Below are 22637 nucleotides of genomic sequence, written 5' to 3' on the forward strand. Positions count from 1 at the left end.
GCAGAATCACTGGATCTAAACAAACTTTCGAAGTGGCATAAATAGCCTTGAATGTAGACATGTGGCATCATTTCTAGCTAATAAAAATAAATATATCCATTTAAACGTGTTTTACCTGCTAGGCAGCAGCTTAGCCACATAACACGGGTTCCCTGGCAGGTGTAATAGAAAGAAACAAAATTCCAGTGGATATTTCACGTCTTCTCAAAGACTGGTGGCTGTTAAGAGTGATGGTTTTTTGCCAAAAAAATAAAGCCAAAACACTTCCGTGAATTTAAGGATTTTAACCGCATGCTGTGAAGTTACATGCAGGTCTCTTTTACTGAGGAAACCCATGCTAAAATAAAACTCTGTAGTCACGAATTTGATCGTGTTGGTATGAATATATGTTGTAGTATGTGATTCCTACAGTGTAAAAAAAAATATACTAACGTCTTAGAAACGTTGTAAAATGATTGAAATATATTAAGAAAGCCACCGCTATGGTGATTTCTAATGGTAGATTGATTTGTTTAGATCCAGGGAAATTGCTGCCTTGGCAACGCTACGTCATGGCTTCGGGACTCTATTGGCAATCACTTTTGATAATTAAAAGCTGGCAAAGAATTTGCTTCTAAATGGCTAAGATCTATAAATGGGTAAGCATGGTGGTGTCCAGTAAGCGACCAACTAGGCCTATGGCAGCGATCCAATGTGTCCTTGTATTGAATCAAAAACGGCGCCGGCCGCGGAGCTGTGTAGTCCATGTCGCTCCATAGCTCTTTTTTGTTGCTGTTGCACAAGTTATTCCGAAAGCTGGAAAACAGTGTCACCTTGTGCAAGCTCACCTCGTCCAGCAACACTTCAAGTTCCTCTGACGAGAAGCTTGGTGCCCTTTTTTACGTTGCTTCCCCACCATACTGTATCTAACTCTCTCTCTCTGTTCATTGTAGATAGGTTGCTTTTTATTGAAAACATTAACCACCGGGGTACATGAAATTTGGTGGGTACGTAGCCCCACTAGACTTTTACATTTTCATTTGTGATTTGCACCCCCACCCCCCGGTAAAAAATGAAAATGCAATATTATTCTGCTTTAATCGCCCCTATCTTCAGTTAAGATGTTCAGAACTGCACCAAATTTTATGTGTATGATTGACCTGCCATTCTCTGGGGGTATGCCAAGTTTCGTAGAATTTCATCCATGGGGGGGTCTAAAAAAATTAGGTTATGTGTACATTTAGTGACTGTACACTCATTGGCCTGTAAATGGCGGTGCACACATATACACATGCACACACACAGGCACCCACATACTATCGGTATTAGAACGGCCGATACATAATTACAAATTCAGTAGGATTAAAAGAAAGCCAAAATAAATATTCATCATCATCATCATGGCTGCATTTTCAGTATTGGCGATAAGTAGTCGTTTGTCCACTAGATGGCGCATCGTTGCAGTGAGACGTAATTTTGTTGGAAGTTAAAAGTGGGTTGGAAAAAACAATGGACGCTTCCTACAAGGACTGTAATTTACCGCAGCGAACATCTAATAAGGAGAGGACGATGTTCACATGAAGTGTAATTCCCATTTCTTCTTGAAGCCGAAATAAATCTGAGGATGTTTATCGGACATGCTTGGTTTTTACTGCAGGTACGTTAATCTTGTAATATCAATAAGGACCTAGGTAATGTTACCGTTAGCGTTGGTTTAGTGATGGAGGCATTTGATTGATTGCATTTGTAGAAAACTATAAATGCGGTTATACCAAGCAAATTGATAGCAGCACTGTTTGTATCTTTCGACTGTCATTTATTGCACGTGCTACAAAATCATTCTGTCCAATGGAAGATTTACCAACGTTACACCGGTCTGATACAGTTTTGCCTATACATGCGTGAGACTGAGACGCCTGTTTATTTTGTTTTAAGTGCGTGCCATGTGTGTGAGAGGGGAATCGATGTGCTTTGATTACAGCTTGGTAGTTGTAGTCTGTGAAATTAAAAAGCACGTGTGTGTGAAGTATCCAAACAATGACACCTTCATTTCATTATGGCTGCTTTAGCAACACACCTTAAGCTACGGTGTAGTGGGTCCCATTTAGAAGTGGCTACTTCATTCGCGCTTTCCTTGACTCATGGAGCTGCGTGAATGTTATTACAACTTTTCGCCACGATATGACAGTTTAAGTCTGCTTGATACTGTAAGGCGTAAACCATTGGTTTCCAAAGGAGATTTTATTTGTGTTGCCAGCATAGCCTATTGACAATTTATGTTGTAAATAGGCCTACCTTATAATCCTACCTGTAGCTTAGGGAAGCTAACAGCTTTCTATTAGGATCTAGTTTGTTAGTTACCGTTTTGTCATAACTCCCTGATGCATTTTTGCATTTAGAATAGCCAGAGCGTGTATATCTCAATCGGAAAATTAAACAATATCGGGTGCCTATGGACTAGGCTGAACTAGGTGAACCCAGCCTGATCTGCCCGCTATTTATTTTTTGATTTCTTAAAAGATTGAGCTTGGTCTGATGAAAGCCAGACTAGCCATGGACCTCAGTTACACAATGCAAGGGAACATGAATCAGCCTATATTTGCACGAACAATAACGGACAAAAGCTCTTCAACTTTGCCCCGTTAAAATGTGTATGAACAGTCTAGCGACGCATTTCATCAAGGCCCATTTGGACATGTCAGTTATTTGCACCACTGGTTAGATGTAAAACAGCATTTCGTTTCAGACTAGGCTACTGTTACTTAATTTGTGCATTAACAATAACGTTTCAGACTACTGTTACTTAATTTGTGCATTGACAATAAAGTATTACATGAACTAAAGATGACTAAAATCTTATGTAGAAGAAGAAACATTCACAAAAAATCCATCCATCCAAAAATGACCTTTGTTTTTGATAGCTGTTGAAAACGGCATGGAACTGACAGAGATGTTTTTGTTTATAAATACATAAAAATAAATAAATAAATAAATAAATAAATAAATAAATAACATTATGCTGATACCTTTTGCTTTTCCCAAATACAATGCCTACAGGTGTAAGTGACCTTTCATCAATCCAGTTGCAATGGATGAACTGTGATGAACTGCCCTACTTGTGATTGTTTAGATATTTTAAAGGTTTTATAACAATGCTACATCTTCTTTGGCTATTCTACAATCTATTCACCTTTTCAGCACCAGTAGGCTACTTTCTGTGCAGCCGCACACACACACTCAGGCATGCCAAACAAGCATACACAAAAGTTTCAAGAGTGGGGGATGGAGTAAAATATGGAGACAAATTGAAGTGTGATTCATTTTCGCGGAACGGCTGTACAGGACTGAGCGGCGGTCATATTTTGTACCGCTATGCGGTACATCTAGTTTCATACTATTTTAGCATTACAAGCTATGGCTTGCTTGTGGTTGTAAAGAGGTCCAACAAGGGATCAATCTAACATGTAGTCACTGGTCTATAAAACTTGGGTCAATATGATTGATGTTAAATCAACGTTGATTTGATATCAAGAAAAAGGGCGTCAAAATGATATGGAATTGACGTCATTGAATTGACCACCATATGAGAACCAATAATGTTAATAATCATAATAGTAGTGATAATAGCCCACTAGGCTAATGTTACTATTGTTTTGACACTTCTACCAATCAGTCTGGTAATATAACAGACTAAAATGCCAACAGTAATCATTTTCACGATTGTTTTTAACGGATGCTTATCACCACTTAATAAGCGCATGCGCACACACAGCAATTCCCATCCCCCACCCCTGATCAAATTCAAATTCGCGTAGCACTCTAGAATCTTTGCGGAGTTTGCTCCTTTTCAACTGCAGTCACCAGTGACTTCAACCGTCACTTTTCTGTCATGCCTCTGACTGAATGTGTACAGTAGCTGCTAAGCTGTACAAACTCTGCCGTCATCATATCCCAGGTAAGAATTACAGTACTTTTGTATGCCAATTGAAAACGTGAATTTATTCGAAATATATTGTTTTCATAATGGAATGTTAATCAAAGCCGTTAGTCATGTTTAGAATTAGCTAGTGAGCTAACGCTAGCGATGTTAGCTGTTAATGTTAACTTTTCCAGTAGCAGACTAACTTCACTATTATGTATAATATCTGTTTGTTTGCCTGTTTGTCTGTTTGTTAGTTTTAGAATGAAATATCAGGCGCAAGTAAGTTAGCTATACAAGTAACGTTAGCTACATTTAAAGTGGCTGTTACCATGCAGGCTAGCAGACACAGATGAAAGTTGTTAACGTTAGAATTAATAACGGTTAACGTTAGCTCTACCTTGCGAACTTCAATGGGACATAGGTAGGTCACATTATTTAAACTTAATACATGTAGTGCTAGTGTTGATACATAATATACATGTAGTGTTGCTATAACTGCAAAGAGGTCCAGTATGAATTAAGTTATATATATATATATATATATATCAGTTATCTACCCACTGATTTAAGGAACTGCAGTTTAATATAGCCATGTTCATTAACAGACCTGTCATTTAATGGATGTGAATGGGGCAAGTGTGATGGGTGGGTGGCACCTCAATATCATACAAGTAAAGGGATCTTTAGTTTGTGAAGGGTAACGTTAGTGTTAGGCTACATGTTCTTCATTTCATAGCCCTTATTTGCCCCTTGTTTGATGTACCTGACTTGCTCTGAGGCATGTGGTAAGATGCATGTGAGTGTAGTAGTGCTTCAGTGATGGTCTTTTCATGTTCTGTGTGTTTTGCAACGTATTAATCTTAGTCTCCCTCTGTTCCCTCTGTTTGCAGGTGGTGTGTTGTGAGGACTGCTGCCCTAAGAACACTGAGTGCATTCTGGAATATTCCAAATGTGTGCCACGTCCAAGCTCGCAAGAGAGTTCACTCACCAGGTAAAGACATAATAAAACATTGTTGTTTTAGAATTTTCGAACGAAATGGTTGGTAATTAGCATGTTTACGAGTATAGTTTACATTACGGTATGATGGCAGAAGTGTCTTTGTGTATCGTGTGCCAAAACTATACTATTTAGCATGGTTGTGCAGCTACTTCAAATACTGTAAGTATTGTAATTTATCTACATATAACACTACCGTTAAGCGTGGGAAAAAGGTGGGGGTGGGGCGGGGATTGCATGGAAGGAGATGCATGCTATTTCAAGAGTTGGACACCCATTCACTTTACTTTTTTAGCACAGTCAATTTGGACTAAATGCATCAGTTTTTCGTTTTTTTTTTTTTTTACATGGGTTCCTCTGAATTCCCCATCAAAAACTATACAATAAACAAAATAAATTTGAAGGGTTTGTTACATAAACCATATATTTTTTGCATAAAACGTTACAACTACTGCTAACGTAACGTTAATTTACCCACTGCATTACAGATATTGGTTTGTACCATCACATACGTCTGTCTTTGGTACTCTACAAATGAATGTTTTACTTTGTTATTTGTTATGCAATGTTAATGGTATACAGATTAAAACATGTTTTCAGTGTCTCTTTAGCTGAAAACCACTTCCAACACGCATGCCTCTTCCATGAATAGGCGCTCTTAGCCTGGCTAACGTCAGACCTCATTGAGATAGGGTCTGGGAATTAGACATTCATGTATTTGAAACATGGTTTACGAATGCCCAGAGCCATTTATTGGGCGCTACGAATGTCTATCACATGCGTCTGTACATAGCTCATAACGGCTTCGGCGTGACGTCATCGTCTTGCTGCCCTCCCTCTGTTCTGTGATTGGTTCCTTCGTTGAGGTGAAAACGAAGTCCATAGAATCCAGGCTGCCTAGCAGCGTGAATAAAATCGCGTGCGTAAGGCAGCATGGGTGAATAAAAACGGGTGCGTAAGGCAGCATGGGAAAACCCAGGCTAAGGCACTCTAGTCCTTGAGCCACCCCCTAGTCCACCCACCTACCCATCCGCCCCCCGGAAAAAAAAAAAACTTGGGGGCGTCACTCCCGGGATATTAAAAACAATTCTAGTTGCTCAACGTCATGTTAAATGGTGTGATTAGCAATAACTCTGCTATGAAACAGAGACATTACATTTTCTGGTCAGTGAGGTTTAAATTAATTAGTTCCTGAATCCTATCCCATTTAATGTGACTTGAGAGGGATAGGATTTAAACCGTGGCGGACCGCCATGCTTAAATAAATGTAGAGGAAACACTGGATATTCCTTTCCTTGTTCTACAACAACAACCAAATAACATGATCATGCTGATGGCTGATAGCTTTTGCTCTTCCCAAATACAAGTAGCCAGGTGAGATGTTTGCAACTACATTACTTTTTATCAATCCAGTTGCAGTAGGCCTAGTTCCAAACCACAATTGTTGAACTGTGATGAACTGCCCTATTTGTGATTGTTTTTAGAGATTTTAGAGGTTTTATACTAGTGCTGCCCCTAACAACTAATAACTAATTTTGTTGTATAACTCTCACTCCTCCTTGTCCACAGGTGGCAGCAGTGCGGTGAAGGCAGAGTGGCAGCAGAGCTGGCCTAAACAAAATAGTCTTCAGTCCTTGGAACCGCACCTGGCTCTTTGGCCCCAAGAACAAACCTTCCGTCATAGGTGCCTCTGATAGTGCATCACTCACAAGAATGGTAACAAGATTGCATTAAAGAATGCCCTGGCAGGAGCATCACATATGAATGCTTTCACAGACAGTTGAAGTGCTTTGCCTCCATGAACAATGTCATCTTGCTGTAACTGCTGCAACTCCTAGAGAAAGTCACTTAAGTACTCTTCCACTGAATTTGGTTTAGCAACTCCACAGTAGATGGCCACAATGAAAGGAGCAAAGTTGTGAAAGTTGCAGAGTATGGGACACATTTGGAAGTTGGAGGATTTAAAAAGTGGCACACCATCAATGTTAAAGCACAAATGTAGGTGCTCAACGATTCCTGGATGCTGAGACAAACGTTTGGTTTTGGAGTAGCATTGTCGAGAATGGTCAGAAAAATCTACCAAGAAGTTTGTAAATTAAAGGATGGGAAAAGTATGGGATTTTGAAATAGAAAATGTGTAGGAACCCTGTTAAAAGAAACCTTTTCTCTGTCTCTCTCCATTCAACTGGATCTCTCAATGTTCTCCAACATTCCATTACTTGTTACTACATTGTACATGTTGTCATACATTGTTCATATTTAGCCATATTTATTCTGCCCTTATAGGATAACTACTAATACACTGCACATTTAATTTATATTACTCTAAACCACCTTCTATAAACCAACTTGTCCTGTCTATGCACCACCCTTTGTATATCACTTTTCTGCTTTTTTGATCTTCTAGTTAGACACAAACTGCATTTTGTTGTCTTTGTACTTGTATTCTGCACAAATAATCAAAATATATGTCAATAAATTCTGATGTAATTTTGACATCAATGTTTGTCGCATTTATGTTTATTTGACATTGAAGCTTGATATTGAATGATATCAAAACGACATCAACATCTTGACATCAAATAGATGTAGAATTGACATCAAATGCCAACAAAGCTTGACATGGAAATGACATCTTGATGTAGAATAAATGTTGAATTGACATCGAAGCTTGACATTGAATGATATCAGAATAGCGTCAAAACGACATCAACATCATGACATCTTGACGTCAAATAAATGTTGAATTGACATCAAATGGCTACAAAGTATGACATCAAAATAACATCAAAACGACATCGCGGAGGTCAAAATATTGACATCAAATTGACATCAGTACATTGACGTCAATACAACTTTCATTCTAGACCTGTTTTTTGACATAATTTTGACGTCAATGTTTGATGTCATATTGATGTTGAATTGACATCAAATGCCCACTGGGAAGGGACACTTCGGGGAACACACTTAGGAACATAAACAACTTTGGAAAGATATATCTTTTGAGTCTTCTTAGCGCGCTAAGAGTGAGCGTTATCGGGAAACCGACCCCAGTTTCTTGAGAACTGATCTCAAGAGTTCTCAAGAAACTTGAGGTTGGTATGAAGGAGTGTATTGTGTACTGTATGTGAGCAAACATTGTTAACGTTGCACATGGTGCAACTTCTTGCAGGGCAACCACATAACCGGTTCCATGTCTTCCGATTGGATGATTAAAGTTCTCAAGAAACTTGAGGCAGGTATCAGGCAGCTCACATTGAGTCTACATAACAATCTTTTGCCAGCTCCATTCACATATAGACTGTGGCTAATCCACAAACTCTAGCAATGTTTGTGCCACATTTATAGCACAATATTAACAATGATATGCATAATATCAAGTTGGTATAAACAGCCTCCATTGCTTTGGAAATGGAAGCATGTAATGACATGATGCTAGCTAGACATTTTCTGTTTGCAACTAAAAGTGAATTGGGTGTGCCTGTGACATCCAATCGTCGGTCTGGCACACCTGAAATATTTTCATTTTTCACGGCTATGCTTGTCTGTTCTTGACATTCTAACCTGCTGTAGTGTCAACAAAAAACAACCATAATAGCTTATCATAACGAGCAAAACATTAATAGCTTACCTTGGACACTCATTAGGCTACATGCATGGTTAAGTGTTTGTTCTCTCTGTGAAGACACCTATTAGGTCCTCAATGCACCCACGGCAGTTAAATAGCTTACTGTCTTTTGAAAGAGAGTTGGCAGAAAATCTGAAACATTAATAGCTTACCTTGGACACTCATTAGGCTACATGCATGGTTGAGTGTTTGTTTGTTCTCTCTGTGAAGACACCTATAAGGTCCTCAATGCACCCACGGCAGTTAAATAGCTTACTGTCTTTTGAAAGAGAGTTGGCAGAAAGTCTGGAAAGACTGGCCCGCCGTCTTGCACAGTAGCCTCACATTGCACCCGTCAAAACGCAGCTTGTGCGCATTATGGATTCGCCTTTGGAGTCTGATCTGACTGTTTGCACAGCAAATTAAGAGTGAAAGTAAGTGCTGGTTACTCCTGTCGATGTCGGTGAACTTTGGAGTGGGTAAGACTGTTTTTAGTGGCAGGCTAGCACATACCGTTGACTTGCGCTAGCCTAGCACCTGCAAACTGCAATTAGAAGGACTGGATGAAACGTGTTGAAAACGGTCTCCACTGATAAATATCACACTTGCTTACTTGGAAATGAGGTCCTATGTCCAAAATCCTAAACCACCCCTTTTTATTAACTTTACTTCGGCCAATCGGTTACAGTCTTTGCTAATCAATAAACAATGCAGTTCACGTGTTGAATTGACTTATAGGTCTATGAAACCCATCTCTAAAATAGGAACTCAATTTGTATTCTGCCTTAAAATACTTTATGGCTTATTTTTTCCTACTTAGATTTTCATTTAAGTTCGGAAATGAGTCATGGTAGGCTATATAGTTTTCAAGACAGTATAGGCTAACCATATCTGGGAAAGTATATTGCATGTCATGATCAACTTTTGATTCTTTGATATGGAAACCAAGTTCCTTATTTTGGGCTATAACATTAGAATTGCAGCTCAAAGTTGCAGAAATTTGCTGCAATTTCAAAACTCGGGAACGACTTACTGTACAGAAGAATGCTTCATATTGTCGTGTCCGGTAAGGTCTGCTGTTTATTCTTATGGTTTGCCCTGTATTGAGTGACGCGTAGCCTATGTGAGATCTACCATCGAGAGTAATGGGTGGAGATGGTGGAAGCGCATTGTGCAGAATGGAAATATGCTGAAATGTCATGTGTCCAACGTTAATTTTGTCGCAAACCGTTTATCACAGCACCAGCCACTAATATCATTGGAAAGCTCCAGTTCCGCTCTTTCATGTGACATCTGTGTGATATATGTGAGATACTGTAGCCTATTCCGTGAGCAATTCAACAGAGAATAATGGATGTGAATTTGGACGCAAATTATTACTATATTGCATTTTAGGCCTTTTAATTCAACATAATCAAACTTTTTTTTTTAAATACTCACTAGATGGTTACTTAATTCCAATTGCAAGTAATATAAACAACACATATGTTAAATGTGTTGCCCTTACCTTTGTTAAATCACAATTATGAATAGAAGTGCCACTCGTTTTTGTTTATTTTTGTATTAAAATATAACAAAATAAGGAAATGCATCATAAAACAGGCATAACTGGAAAATAATCAACAATTGTACAAATGAAGCAAGTTTTATTTATTTGAATTTCATTAGAAATTGAACTTACTCAATAACATCTGTCTGAACAACACACTGAAGCCATTGAACACGGCAATTTTATACCAGACTATACTACATATGAGGGGCAGAGTCTCACTGTGTGTGTATTGCATATGTATTTTTTGATAGGGGATGGCATGAAAAGGTAAAAAGAAGAATTGATGTCTTGTGCATGAGTGACATGCACAAGACATCGAGCATGTAGGTCCTGGTAGCATCCGAATCACATTGGCAGCTATGCAGGGGGGTTCATTTTTTACAATTTTTTTACAATTGGGGTTCATTTCAATTTTTTGACATCCATATGTTGTCATTTGCAAGCTGCTGACAGTCTAGTCCAATGTCTGGCTGCTCAATGGCTGGTCCTGCGGCTTGCTGCTCATCGGCTGGTCCTGGGGCTGGCTGCTGGCGGGCTGGTCCTGAGGTTCGCTTGCGTTTTGGAGCTGGCTGACAGGCTGGTCCTATGGCTGGCTGCTCATGGTCTGGTCCTGGGGCTGGCTGCTTGCGGGCTGGTCCTGGCTGATCACGGGATGGTCCTGGGGCTGGCTGCTCGCAGGCTTGTCCTGGCTGCTGAAGGGCTAGTCCTGAGGCTCTTTTACGTTTCAGCGCTGGCTGATGCTTATCCTCCTCTTCAAACTCAGTGTCGGACTCTAATTTTTCAGAAATGCTATCCTCACTTTCTGAAATTATTTGCTCTGCATCACCATCAAAACCCTCTGACACACACACACACATACAGGACCTATGATTTCCACACTTTAACTAGATCCGGGTCCAGTGGACCCGAACATCCTGTGTGTAATAGAAATGTGAAGGGGGGGGTATGCAGGGGGGGTTCATTGAAAATGTTTTCTGATTTATGTTCCTCACAGAAAATGAGCCAAGGCCAATGAATCTTAGTTTAAAAAAATAATTATTTGTATCATTTTTATTAAGCTAAAAACTGAAAACGGGTCCCACAGACCCGAACATCTTATAAGGGTTAAGGTCGGAAAACAAGGATCAATCAAAATAGGCCTAACGACGTCCCTGGTAAGAGATCGCACAGGGATGGATAATGAGCGTTGTTTAAGATTAAATTACAATGCCAGACACCTTCAGATATGAGAGACACCCTCAGATTTTTGACTTGTTTTCATGGGAGCCAGTCCTTACTCTAAGGGAGCTCGGCTCCCTCTGGCTCCCACGTAATTCGAGCACTGGACTGGACGGAAGTCATTAAGGCTTGTTGCAGTGGAGTGTTTTGGCACCGGCACGATGGAGGTGGTTTTAAAGCATGCAAACTAATTAAGCGAGCGAGCAAATTAAGACAGTGAACTTTGAGTTTTCCTACCCCAGAGCTAACTTGCAATGCAACTTGCCATAATAATTAGTTTCAATTAACACTAGATGGCAAAGATGGCAGCTTTGAGTCCTTTTTGTAAGCAAACTTCAGAGGTCTATTACCTACTTTGTGTACCAATTAGAGCTGTCAATCACGATTCATCACGATAAATCGCTGAATTTTATTATGATAAATCGCTGAATTTATCGCTGTATTTCAGAACTGTTTTAAAGTCCATATTAATAATGTAAAGTAATTCTTACCAGTGTATCTTCTTGATTGGGAACCAAATGAATGTAGAGAAAGTTATCCTCCTTTATGAACTTAACTTATGGGGGCAGCCATGGCCTACTGGTTACCGGACTTGTAACCGGAGGGTTGTCGGTTCGAACCTGACCAGTAGGAACGACTGAAGTGCCCTTGAGCAAGGCACCTAACCCCTCACTGCTCCCCGAGTGGCGCTGTTGTAGCAGGCAGTTTACTGCGCCGGGATTAGTGTGTGCTTTACCTCACTGTGTGCAGAGTGTGTTTCACTAAGTCACGGATTGGGATAAATGCAGAGACCAAATTTCCCCCACAGGATCAAAAGAGTATATATACTTATACTTACTTACTTATATATTCGATTATTTATTGTAAGCCATCTATTTGTTGACCTCAAAACTGGAGAAGAACGAACAAGTCTCTGGCAGCTTGAAAGGGTGCATCAAAGTGGCAAAATAGTAGCAGCCAAAGATAATCATTGGTAACACCACAAGTATGCGATTAATGTTATACAAAAAATGAATTGATTCCTTAATCTCATCGTGATTAATACAGTATGTAAATGGTGACGGCCCTAGTAGCAATTTGACACTAGTAGTCCACTTTTGGCACTGTTAAGTTCAAATCTGTTTCATAGTTATGCCATTTTGTTTTGTGTTGACATTCTTTCAGATGACTCAGCTTGCCTGAAGACTGTCCTCAACGCACTCACCAAAGTCTTCATCTGCCAATGGTGGGGGAACTGCAGGAGAAGACAGAAGATGAGTGAAGCACAGCAAGACAAAAACCAGGATGGAACCATGTCTGAGCTCAGGATTGTGCTGCTTGGTAAGACTGGAGCTGGGAAGAGTGCAACAGGAAACACCATCCTGGGGAGAGAGGCCTTTACAGCAGAAATATCCTCTGACTCTGTGACTGCAACATGTCAGAAGCAGAGTGATGAGATGGCTGGGCGTCGTTTTACACTCGTTGATTCTGTAGGATTATTTGACACAGAGAAGAATGAAGATGAACTGAAAAGAGAGATAGAGAACTGTGTTAAGTCATCTGATCCGGGGCCCCACATTTTTCTGCTGGTGATCAGACTGGATGTGAGATTCACAGAGGAGGAGAGAAATGCAGTGAAGTGGATCCAGAAGAACTTTGGTGAGGGAGCAGCAGAGTTCACCATGGTGCTGTTCACTCATGCTGATAAACTGAAGGGGAAATCAGTGAAAGATATAATAACAAAAGACCTACACACCTCGAAGTGTGGGGGTGGATATCACACCTTTAGTAATGAACAGAAATGTGACGAGACTCAAGTCAAAGAGCTGTGGAAGAAGATGGATGTCATGGTGAAGAATAATCGGTGGAGATTTTACACAAATGAGATGTACCAGGAGGCTCAGAAACAGCTCAGAGAAGAGGAGGAGAGGAAGAGACAGGAGGAGGAGAAACTAAGTAAGCAGATGAGTAAAGAAACCGAGAGGAAAGTTGACAAGGAATGGAGAATAGAGACAGCAGAAAGAAAAGAAGAAACAAAGAAAGATAAGAGTGTGAACTTGGAAGCCACACCTACTGGAGGAGAACTGGATGGAGCAGAAGATGCAGACATGATGAAGAGTGGAGTTCAGCCCCCAGAGAAAAGTCAGAAAAGTCAGCCACCACCACAGCTTGAAATTGAGGGTACGGTTTTTGTAATCCCTACAATAGTGCATCAGATTATCCATGTGCATGTCTGTGCCCATATCTATCCCATACCCTAATGATTATACCCTTAAATTATTATATATGGAAGAAAGAAAAAAGTCTATCTGATCCGCTTTATAGCCTACTGGGTTTAGCTAAAAATGTTAAGGGTTCATGTTTCAAATGAACGAGGGAACAACATGTCACAATTTTCCCTTGATGAAAGTAAAACCATGAGTTTTCCCACATCTCAACTTTGTCCAAAGTTTTCAGAAATAATCGTTTTCAGTGATAAAACCTCATTGAAATAATATGCATTAAAGGAATTATCCGGAGTAAAATGCACTTTAGATCAATTTACGGATGATTGGGAGTACATACGTTGAGTTGACATCAAAATCATGTCATTTGGATGTGTTTTGAGAAAGTTCGATTTTACCGTTTTTAGTCAAAACTCGTTAGCCTGGAAATTCATTCTGGACTGTCTATCCGACCACATAAAGACCTCGGGATACTTCGGTTTGGCTTTAGGGACCCTCTACTCACTACCCAATCTATTGTAGCTGACCCTAGCCATCCCTTGTCCTGCCAGTTTAAGCTACTCCCCTCAGGCCGTAGGTACTCCATGCCCAGATGCAGGTCCAATAGACTCAGAAACTCTTTTATCCCGACTTCCATTTCCATTTTAAACAATCTGCCAGAACTGTTTTAACTATATTTATTTTGATTCATTACTGTGTTAGATCCTGTGGGTATTTATGTTTTTATGTATTGTTGTTTGTCTTGTCCTTATGTCTTGTGTGCTCGATTTCCAGTGCATTGGCTTTGCTTGTAAATTAAGTTGTAGGCCTACTTTCCTTCTCCAATGTGATTGTTGAATGATGCTGACCATCATTCAACAATCACATTCGTCTCTCGTCTCTATGTTACTCTGGCAGTCTCACCAGAAGATGCAGCAGCTGGCAGCACGTCATTGCATTAACTGAGCTGTTAGATATATAGAACATCTACTGTACTTCCGTGTAATAGGCTACATCAGGGCAGTCATTACTTTTATAATTGCGGGGAAACGTAGCAATGCATTCTGAAGCCCTGTTTCTTTTCTTCCATGCCGCTGTGCACCAAGGGAGAGGTGCACTTTTCTCCCTCGAGATACTTTCTCCTCCTAGCCTGGGTTTTCCCATGGTCTGACGTTAGCCAGGCTATTCTCCTCCAATAATAATCTTGTACTCTTAACGAAAGGCAATTGAAACTGTAGTGGAGTAAAGAGTAGATTACTGGCTCAAAAATGTACTTGAGTAAGAGTAGAAGTACCATTTTGAAAAAGGAATATGGAAAGTTGCCGTTCCTCGAAAAAAATACTTTTTTTACTCATGTGCGTTACTTGTAATGCGTTACTACCCACCCCTGGTCTACTGATTACTAATGTTAATGATGTAACATAGGCATATATCCTGTCATTTTTTGGTGATTACTATTCATAGAAAATGTGTCTTTGTCTCCACAGTGCCTGCATTGAGGATTGTGCTGCTGGGCAAAACTGGGACTGGAAAGAGTGCATCGGGAAACACCATCCTGGGGAGCAAAGATTTTGAACAGGATTTCTCACTCGAATCTGTGACTAAAACGTGTAATAAGCAATATACTGAAATAGCTGGTAAACAAATTACACTGATTGATACACCAGGATTATTTGATACAAACAATACCAGAGACAAGCTAAAAGCAAAGATAGAGAATTATGCTGAAATGTCTGTTCCTGGGCCTCATGCCTTTCTGCTGGTGATCAGATTAGACATAAGATTCACAGAGGAGGAGAGGAACACAGTGCAGTGGATCCAGGAGAACTTTGGTGAAGATGCTTCTCAGTACACCATAGTGCTCCTCACTCATGCAGATGCACTGGAGGGAAAACAAGTGAACCATTTGCTGTATAAAAGTGCTGCTCTTTCATCTCTTATCAGCCAGTGTGGGGGTAGATATCACACATTTAACAATATGAGTGCAGACAGGACTCAGGTCAGTGAGCTACTGGAGAAGATAGAGGCCATGGTGAAGAAGAATGGAGGAGGACACTACACCAGTGAGATTTATAAGGAAGCTCAGATGAAAATACGACAGAGACAAAGACATCAGGCAATTGTTGATACTACAGTAGCAATAGGAAAAGCTGCAGTGGCAGCAGTAATAGGGGCAGCAGGAAACTCAGCAGTAGTGGCAGCAGGAAAAGCAGCAGGAAAAGCAGCAGTAGGGGCAACAGCAGGAACAGCAGCAGTAGGGACAGCAGGAACAGCAGCAGTAGAGGCAGCAGGAACAGCAGCAGTAGAGGCAGCAGGAACAGCAGCAGTAGTGACAGGAGAAGGGGCATCAGATTCACTATGGACATTAGCAAAATCGATAGCTTCTTTTTTTAAAAAACATTGAAGTCCAAATTTCAAATGTGGACTTGCAACATATTATATTTTCCGACCAAAACTTGCACTTGCACCTCACGTTGGATGTTGCTTCGGGTGATGTTTGTAGCTGATGTTGAAATTGAATTTAATCATTTGGTATGTAATTCTGCAATAGCTTATGCAAAGCAGTAAATAATAATGCTAGGTCGATGCTATTTTGGTACTATATGTCACTGCTCACGTCAGCTAGCAAGTCTGCAGATGAATCCAAGCTAATGTTACCAAAGTGCTAATGTTTTTCATCAATGGCACAATGAGCTTGCTAGCTATTATGTTATTTGTTGGGTACATTTTTTTTCTTTACATGCAGACGCCAAAGAAACAGCTGTATTTCATATATGTCCCTTGCTGGCCAACGTTTTTTTTTTTTTTTTTTTTTTTAAATGGCGCACTTACATGGAGAGTCGACTCCAGCTATGTATGTAAATGAGGATTTCTAAGTCCATAAATATGCTTTGCATTGGTGGTGGTGGTAATTAAACATGAATGGGGCCACATTTATGAATGTGAAATGTTGATTTTGTTAACAAACAACTGATAACGTTACACAGTGGACCTTTAAGATGCATCTCTCCCATCTTTACCTGGATTGCAGCCAGAGGAGTTGATATCACACATTTAACAATAAAAGTATAGACAACAGAGAAACTGGTAAAGTAGTAGCAGCAGGACCAGCAGTAGCAGCAGTAGTAGGAGAAAGGGTGTAATAGCTGTAATAATGGACATGTACCTGACAAAAGGGTAGGAGGGTGTTGTATCTTGCATATATGGAGCCGCCACTAGGGTGCAGTAGTATGAAGTTACATGCAGGAGTTCACTGAGACACATGAGTTTTGGGGAGAAGAATAAAAAGAGACATGCAGACTTAACAATGTGCTGCTGCTGAGTTTCTATATATTTACCCCAGTTAGAGAAATATAATAGAGGGGTCAAAGTAGAAAGCAGAGAGTAGAAACAGTGCAGTTGATTTCATTAATGAGCTGATACACCTGGCTTAAATGTTGGCTCAAATAAGTATACCGTAAAACTTCAAATAATAGCCGAGGTACAAAGAGACGCCTATCTCTTTTAAACGCCTGGCGTGGCTACAGGTTTGGGTTAAAGGCCGGTCTCCAGTAGAGGCCTGGTCTGTTTTTTAGTTTCGGGTTGTATTTAATCTTCTAAAACCCGTCAGATCGTCTGTTTAAAGCCCAATTCACACCAAAGATTCGCAATGATACGAAACCGTTACAGAAAGGAGGTTACACGGTGTGAATTAGATGTTGCACGTCATTGCAAGCCATCGCAAAGCATTTGTCGTGGAAAAAAACGGTCCATTTCCGAATCCAATGAACAATTTATCACTTAACTACTTATTAGCACTCTGGGACAAGGCGTCCGAAGGAGACAATGCAGACAGGAGATCTCTGAAGACTGTTGATCTTTATTCACCGTATTGCAGTGATAGTCCAGCCTAAACGATGTCCAGACCAGGTGTCAAGCAATAGGGTGATGTGAGATGTCATCAGCTGGCGCCTCCGATGAGATCTGACTAACAGGTGGCTGCGGTCTATCTTTTATACTCCTTAACCTTTGATAGTATATTTTTACTACCATATTTCTCTTGAGACTCAATGTCGATGCAAGGTCAGGATCCGGGCTTTATTCTTTTCAATGAGGGGCCAGTGGCCCTCAAGGGAGAGAAGTACATGTTTGTTTCATGGATTTCACCAGATTCTCAGTATTATCTGACTTCTCAAGACTACCGGAAGAGACTGGCCTTTTATGCTCAATTTGCAAGGGTGTGGTTCAGGTGGTGATCATAGGTACAACGTCCTCTGATTGGCTTTCTCTTCCCGCCGTTTCCATCAGCCACACCCAGACACACCTACACACACCTACTTACTATTTAACATATTAGGAAGGCTCCTCAGGTAGAAATGTTATACAGGATGTTCTAAACATTCTTACACTTAATTCATTGTACTCCTTGTACTGAGACTATAAAAATGATACCAAACATGAATACATTTACAGTTAATGACACAAACATATAATTCCGCTAAAGTTAACTACTGTATAAGGTCTTTGTTTAACCCAAAGACAGAACAGAGGAGATTGACAGATGGTAGGAGCCAGTGGGGAGCATTTCTCCTCTAAATGTAAATGTGGCTAAGCCTCCACCAAGTCTGGGGCAAGAAACGGTCATATAAAATTATTTCCTTCACCTTGGGGTTGGGCCCTCTCGCCACCCTCGAAAGACACCTGTTGGCCTATCAGCATCCACCAAGGTTACGACTATTGGTGGAACCCATTGCCTCATCATGCATAAAATTATATGCAAAACTGTCTTCTTCTGGGTTTTTCCCAGATTCTGTTTTGTTTCCAGTTGTAACAGGGCTTCTTATCTTGCCACCTGTTACTTGGCCTTGCTGTTACCACCATTACATCATCCTCTCGCTCTTGACCATCTAGCCAGGTGTCACTGTGAACTCCTTCACCCCACTCCTTGACTGCTGGTCTGGTCTGTTTAAGATGTGTACATGCCTTGAAGTCTCATAATAATTGCAGTAATATCAAAGTTTATAAAAACCATACATGCATCTGTTAAGTCATAGAAATCCACCACATATTCACCATGTCTGGTCACAGTTGCAAGGTTTTAGAATGTTGCATCAAGTTGCTGGTTAATAGAATGTTGCAGCTCATCTCGTCGTGAATATTGGGTGTGATTTGGGCTTAAGTATGGTGCAGACTGCGCACGTTATTATTAGATGGCATTAAAAGACTGCGGTGGGGAAAAGCTAGAGTTCCAAATTTTATAACTTTTTTTCAATATGAACTATGCCAATATGTCCGACGTCGTCATCGTTCAATTCATCCCTTATGTTTAAAATTTGCGGATAGGCTGATGGTAAGCTTGTTTTTATGCTGGCAACAAAACCAGAAGGGTTCGCGAACGTTATTCCTTATTCTAAATGCCATGACGATAAAGAGAAAGAAGTCAGAAAAGGAATTTACCTTGGACTAGGCTATATCAGAGCCCGTCTATGGACATTCTCTGGCTATATACTGAAATAGGTTAATGATGTAAAGTCAAGTGTGCTTCTATGGGACTGGTGTGTGCGTGCGCAGTTTTTATTGATGAGTCGGAGTGGCAAGTGATGCGCATAGTTGCAGTGGAATGTGGCTGCCCAGGGCATTATACAGCTTCTCACTCTTAGACCTACTCATACACGGCGCTGAAATGGCATATTTAGCTGTCTAAATTCGAATCATATGCTGGGGGAGAAATCGTCAGACATCCATGATTATTTTGTTATTCAGCACCCCTGGTCAAAAATATGTTCCCGCGCGCCTGGAAGTAGGCTATGATTTGAAATGTAGACTGTTGTCAAATTTGGCAAATACAAAACGGGAGAAACGATATGGTTCATGCTCTCTCATGCTGTTTCATTCGTGCTGAAAAGGAGGGAGAATGAAACAGTGAGCTGCCTGCTACAGCGGTGCTCGGGGAGCAGTGAGGGATATATGAGAACAACAATCCGGGTACTTGAGAATCCGGGATCTATGAGAATTTCAGTGCATTACATTTTTGAACTTTACCCAAGTGTTATATGTAGCTATTTATACCGATCTAATGCTATGGCCAGCCAGCAGACGAGTTATACAAGCTCTCTTCCAAGTCCTGACCGGTGTCGCTATTTTATAGCGCATTTAACATGCGCTATAAAATAGTAGAGTGCAACCATGATAGCACTAGTGCTAGGTGTTGCAGGCTAACTCAGAGCTGAACTATGACATGTAATCACAGCTAGTAGTTCGCAAAGTTTCATTCATTCCTTCATTATTAGATTAGACATATTTAACATCGGACATCAACTGACTTTAGCTAGCATGACTGACTGACTTTAGCTAACGAAGTGTTTGCCGCAGACGTAAACAAATTTAGACGTCGGGTCCCACAGCCTCCCATCGGGATTCTCTCTCCTGATTGGAGCCACAAACCCCTTCTTTTCCCTTCCCTTTCTTTTTGTGGCAACATACTAAACCGCAAATCCTTATTTTTTTTTTGTTGTTGTTGTAAAATACAACGCAGCAGCTTTTAGGCATGGTGCCTGCTCATTGAAGTAGCCTACTGTTCTGTCAACAGTAGTAGCAAAGTGCCTACTTCCTTCACCTAAAAAAGGGCGTGGACTTTCTGGGACTCATTAGCATATTGCTGGTGAAGAGACGCTGTTCTCATGTATTAGGTGCCTTGCTCAAGGGCACTTCAGCCGTTCCTACTGGTCGGGGTTCGAACCAGGCAGCTCACTGCGTCGGGATTAGTGTATACTTCACCTCACTGTGTGTTCACTCTGTGCCGACTGCCGAGTGTGTTTCACTAATTGGGATGAATACAGAGACCAAATTTCCCTCACGGTCAACTTACTGACTGTCTTCTTATATCAGCGGTTGTGTATTCAGACTTTCTATATCTGGTTTGTGCACCAAATGTAGCACTGAAGCACTGAAAAGTGAGTATTTCATAACATGTCCTCTTTAAACAAAAATGATTCTCAGTTGTTTGTTTTTAATCTCAATTTAATAAAACATCCTGAGCCCATGACACTGTAAAGTGGTGAATGCCTGGTGGTTTTGTCTGAGTCCCTTTCCAATGACAGTACAATCGTTACGGCCAGTGAAAACATTCAAAAACTTCCTCATGCATAACATGCTTTCTGCCATGTGTAAGTCATGAGATGTTTACCCATGGTATCGCCTGACTAGTCAGGTTGTTAAACACTTTTAAACTATTGCCCTTTTATGCTTTTATGTGCTATGCTTGTGTGTTTTATGTTTTTGTTTTTTATTCTTTACTTTTTAAACTATTCTTTGACTATAGACCCTTTCAAAAGAGTATATATAGACCCTTTCATCAATAAAAACAAAAACAATGCTTGAACGTTCTATTTGGGCCCCAATCTACTTCCTCTGCATTAAGATAACATATGGAATGTTAAAAAGGAAGTCTTGTGGGGCCAACTATGATGCTGATAATGGAACTCTCTTGAAAGGGTCCATTGCCCTTCTAAGCTTTTATTGGCTCCTGTTTGCTTGTGTTTATGTAAAGCGCAATGAATGACTTCTGTGTATGAAATACGCTAAAGTTGACTTGACTTAACAACTACAAGTATTTCATTGTCTCTATGGTAAATAAATGAACCCATTGTCCTTATGATAATGATAAAAGATCAAGCAAGCTGTGGATGAACTTGCTTAAACACTCTGTTTAAGGTGAGCTCACTGGGCTGGCAGAGTAGGCCTAGTAGGAAACTTTTTTTTTTAAGATGGAAAAGCAAACAAAGAATGTTTTGATGTCTGCATACATTCTGATAAAGCACTGAATTTGATGGAGATAATGTACTGTTTTAAAGAATGTTTAAAATGTTGCTGTAATATAACAAACAATAACCTACTGCAGCTTTTGATAACATCAATGCTTGTGTTGCAATAGAAAGCTCTGTTGAGAAAAAACAAAAACAATATTTTATTTGAATTATGATGTTTTATTATTGTTATTGTTACCATTTCGTTGCTCTGAGTGTATACAGGTTGGACAGGTGAATATGAGTGAAGATTAAAGATAAACAAAAGTGTCATTGGAGCAATAAGAGGAGTGTATGCAGGTGAAATGTGTGGAGGCTTTGCAGGAGGTGCTGCAGGGGTGGCAGGAGGTGTGGCTGGAGCCTCAGTGGATATGGTGGCTGGAAGTAAAGCTGGTGGGGCTGTGGGACGCAAAGTTGGAGGAATGGTCGGAGAATCGGCAGGCAGCCACAAGGCTTTTCAAAAACTGGAAAACTGACAATCTGAGGAAACCAACCATCAAACCTGACATGTTTTAGCCTATTCACATTGTTCATCCGGTACTGTACTCATTCCTAATTGAAGTGTTTATGAGTGTTGCCATGTCAACAAATCCATTCATTCTTGAATTTCCCCTTGAGGATCAATAAAGTATCTATCTATCTATCTATCTATCTCATTCTTCTTAACTGAACTCAAACTGAAATAAAATACATTGTTGTCATTATTGTCATCATATTACAGTCTCTTTTTCCATTTCCTTTTTTTTATTTAAATTAAAAAATTATACGAGGATTGTATTTTGAGTGTTGAAACCGCTTTTTCTATAGTGGGGTAAAAAATTAAGGGAGAAAAAAAAACATGGTATAGGGGACATGTACTGTAGTCAGAGGGATGTTTGGAGAATCAGTTTCTTAAAGAGCAGAATGTTTCAGTCTTTTTCAAAAAGTAGCAATTTAACTGTCAAACCATTGAGTACCCAACTTAATCATAAATGAAATATAAAATATTATTATTTAATAAATATTTATCCATTTGGTTTAGTTCATCAAAAGTCATACAAACAATGCAATTTGACCAGTAGGTGTCACTGTTGTATCTGTTTTCAAATAGAATCTCATTTGTGTGGTCTAAAATGTTTGCTTTCTTTCTACCGCAGATGACCCATGTATTATCAGTATAAAAATAAAGTCTACAAAAGTATAACAATAACAAGAAAAATGTGCCAGATGAATGATGACAATATAGATGTAAAAGATGCTTTATAGTACATTGTGACATTTCTAGCTGTTAGGCTTTATAAGACACTAATTAATGAGTGCAGTGATGCCTATGTTTGGGCAAGGACGATTCTAAGACAGCCCCTGCCCCGATTATAGTATGTTATTGGGGGGCCCAGAATTACTGTCGTTCAAAGG

General features: G+C 40.0%; 3 protein-coding genes across 3 annotated transcripts in view; 2 read left to right on the top strand and 1 right to left on the bottom strand.

Moving 5' to 3' along the window:
• The window catches only part of LOC121718480 (GTPase IMAP family member 7-like), a 34680-nt gene extending 25978 nt beyond the window's left edge, over positions 1-8702 (bottom strand). The window contains exon 1 of the mRNA XM_042103491.1: positions 8679-8702. The gene's annotated coding sequence lies outside the window, so the exon portion shown is untranslated. The remainder of the gene's footprint in view (positions 1-8678) is intronic.
• A 2875-nt stretch (positions 8703-11577) lies between these two features.
• Positions 11578-13301, top strand: LOC121718481 (GTPase IMAP family member 7-like). The gene is made up of 3 exons (XM_042103492.1): positions 11578-11599; positions 12440-13210; positions 13252-13301. Exons 1-3 carry the CDS (start codon positions 11578-11580, stop codon positions 13299-13301), a joined length of 843 nt encoding a protein of 280 aa, XP_041959426.1.
• A 12-nt stretch (positions 13302-13313) lies between these two features.
• On the top strand, positions 13314-21758 carry LOC121718482 (GTPase IMAP family member 9-like). The gene is made up of 3 exons (XM_042103493.1): positions 13314-13435; positions 14946-15784; positions 21567-21758. The coding sequence occupies exons 1-3, from the start codon at positions 13363-13365 to the stop codon at positions 21756-21758; spliced, it is 1104 nt and encodes a 367-aa protein (XP_041959427.1). The 5' UTR covers positions 13314-13362.
• Positions 21759-22637: the final 879 nt, after the last annotated feature.

Source organism: Alosa sapidissima, chromosome 9 (genome assembly GCF_018492685.1).
Source record: "Alosa sapidissima isolate fAloSap1 chromosome 9, fAloSap1.pri, whole genome shotgun sequence".
Classification (NCBI taxonomy): domain Eukaryota; kingdom Metazoa; phylum Chordata; class Actinopteri; order Clupeiformes; family Clupeidae; genus Alosa; species Alosa sapidissima.

Excerpts from the sequence above, each read along its gene's own strand:
- LOC121718481 (XM_042103492.1), top strand. The coding sequence starts at position 11,578 with ATGGCAGCTTTGAGTCCTTTTT. Across the intron at positions 11,600-12,439 it reads GGCAGCTTTGAGTCCTTTTT|ATGACTCAGCTTGCCTGAAG; the intron begins GTAAGCAAACTT and ends ACATTCTTTCAG. Across the intron at positions 13,211-13,251 it reads ACAGGAGGAGGAGAAACTAA|GAATGGAGAATAGAGACAGC; the intron begins GTAAGCAGATGA and ends AAAGTTGACAAG.
- LOC121718482 (XM_042103493.1), top strand. The coding sequence starts at position 13,363 with ATGATGAAGAGTGGAGTTCAGCCCCCAGAGAAAAGTCAGAAAAGTCAG. Across the intron at positions 13,436-14,945 it reads ACCACAGCTTGAAATTGAGG|TGCCTGCATTGAGGATTGTG; the intron begins GTACGGTTTTTG and ends TTGTCTCCACAG. Across the intron at positions 15,785-21,566 it reads AGGCAGCAGGAACAGCAGCA|GAGGTGCTGCAGGGGTGGCA; the intron begins GTAGTGACAGGA and ends GAGGCTTTGCAG.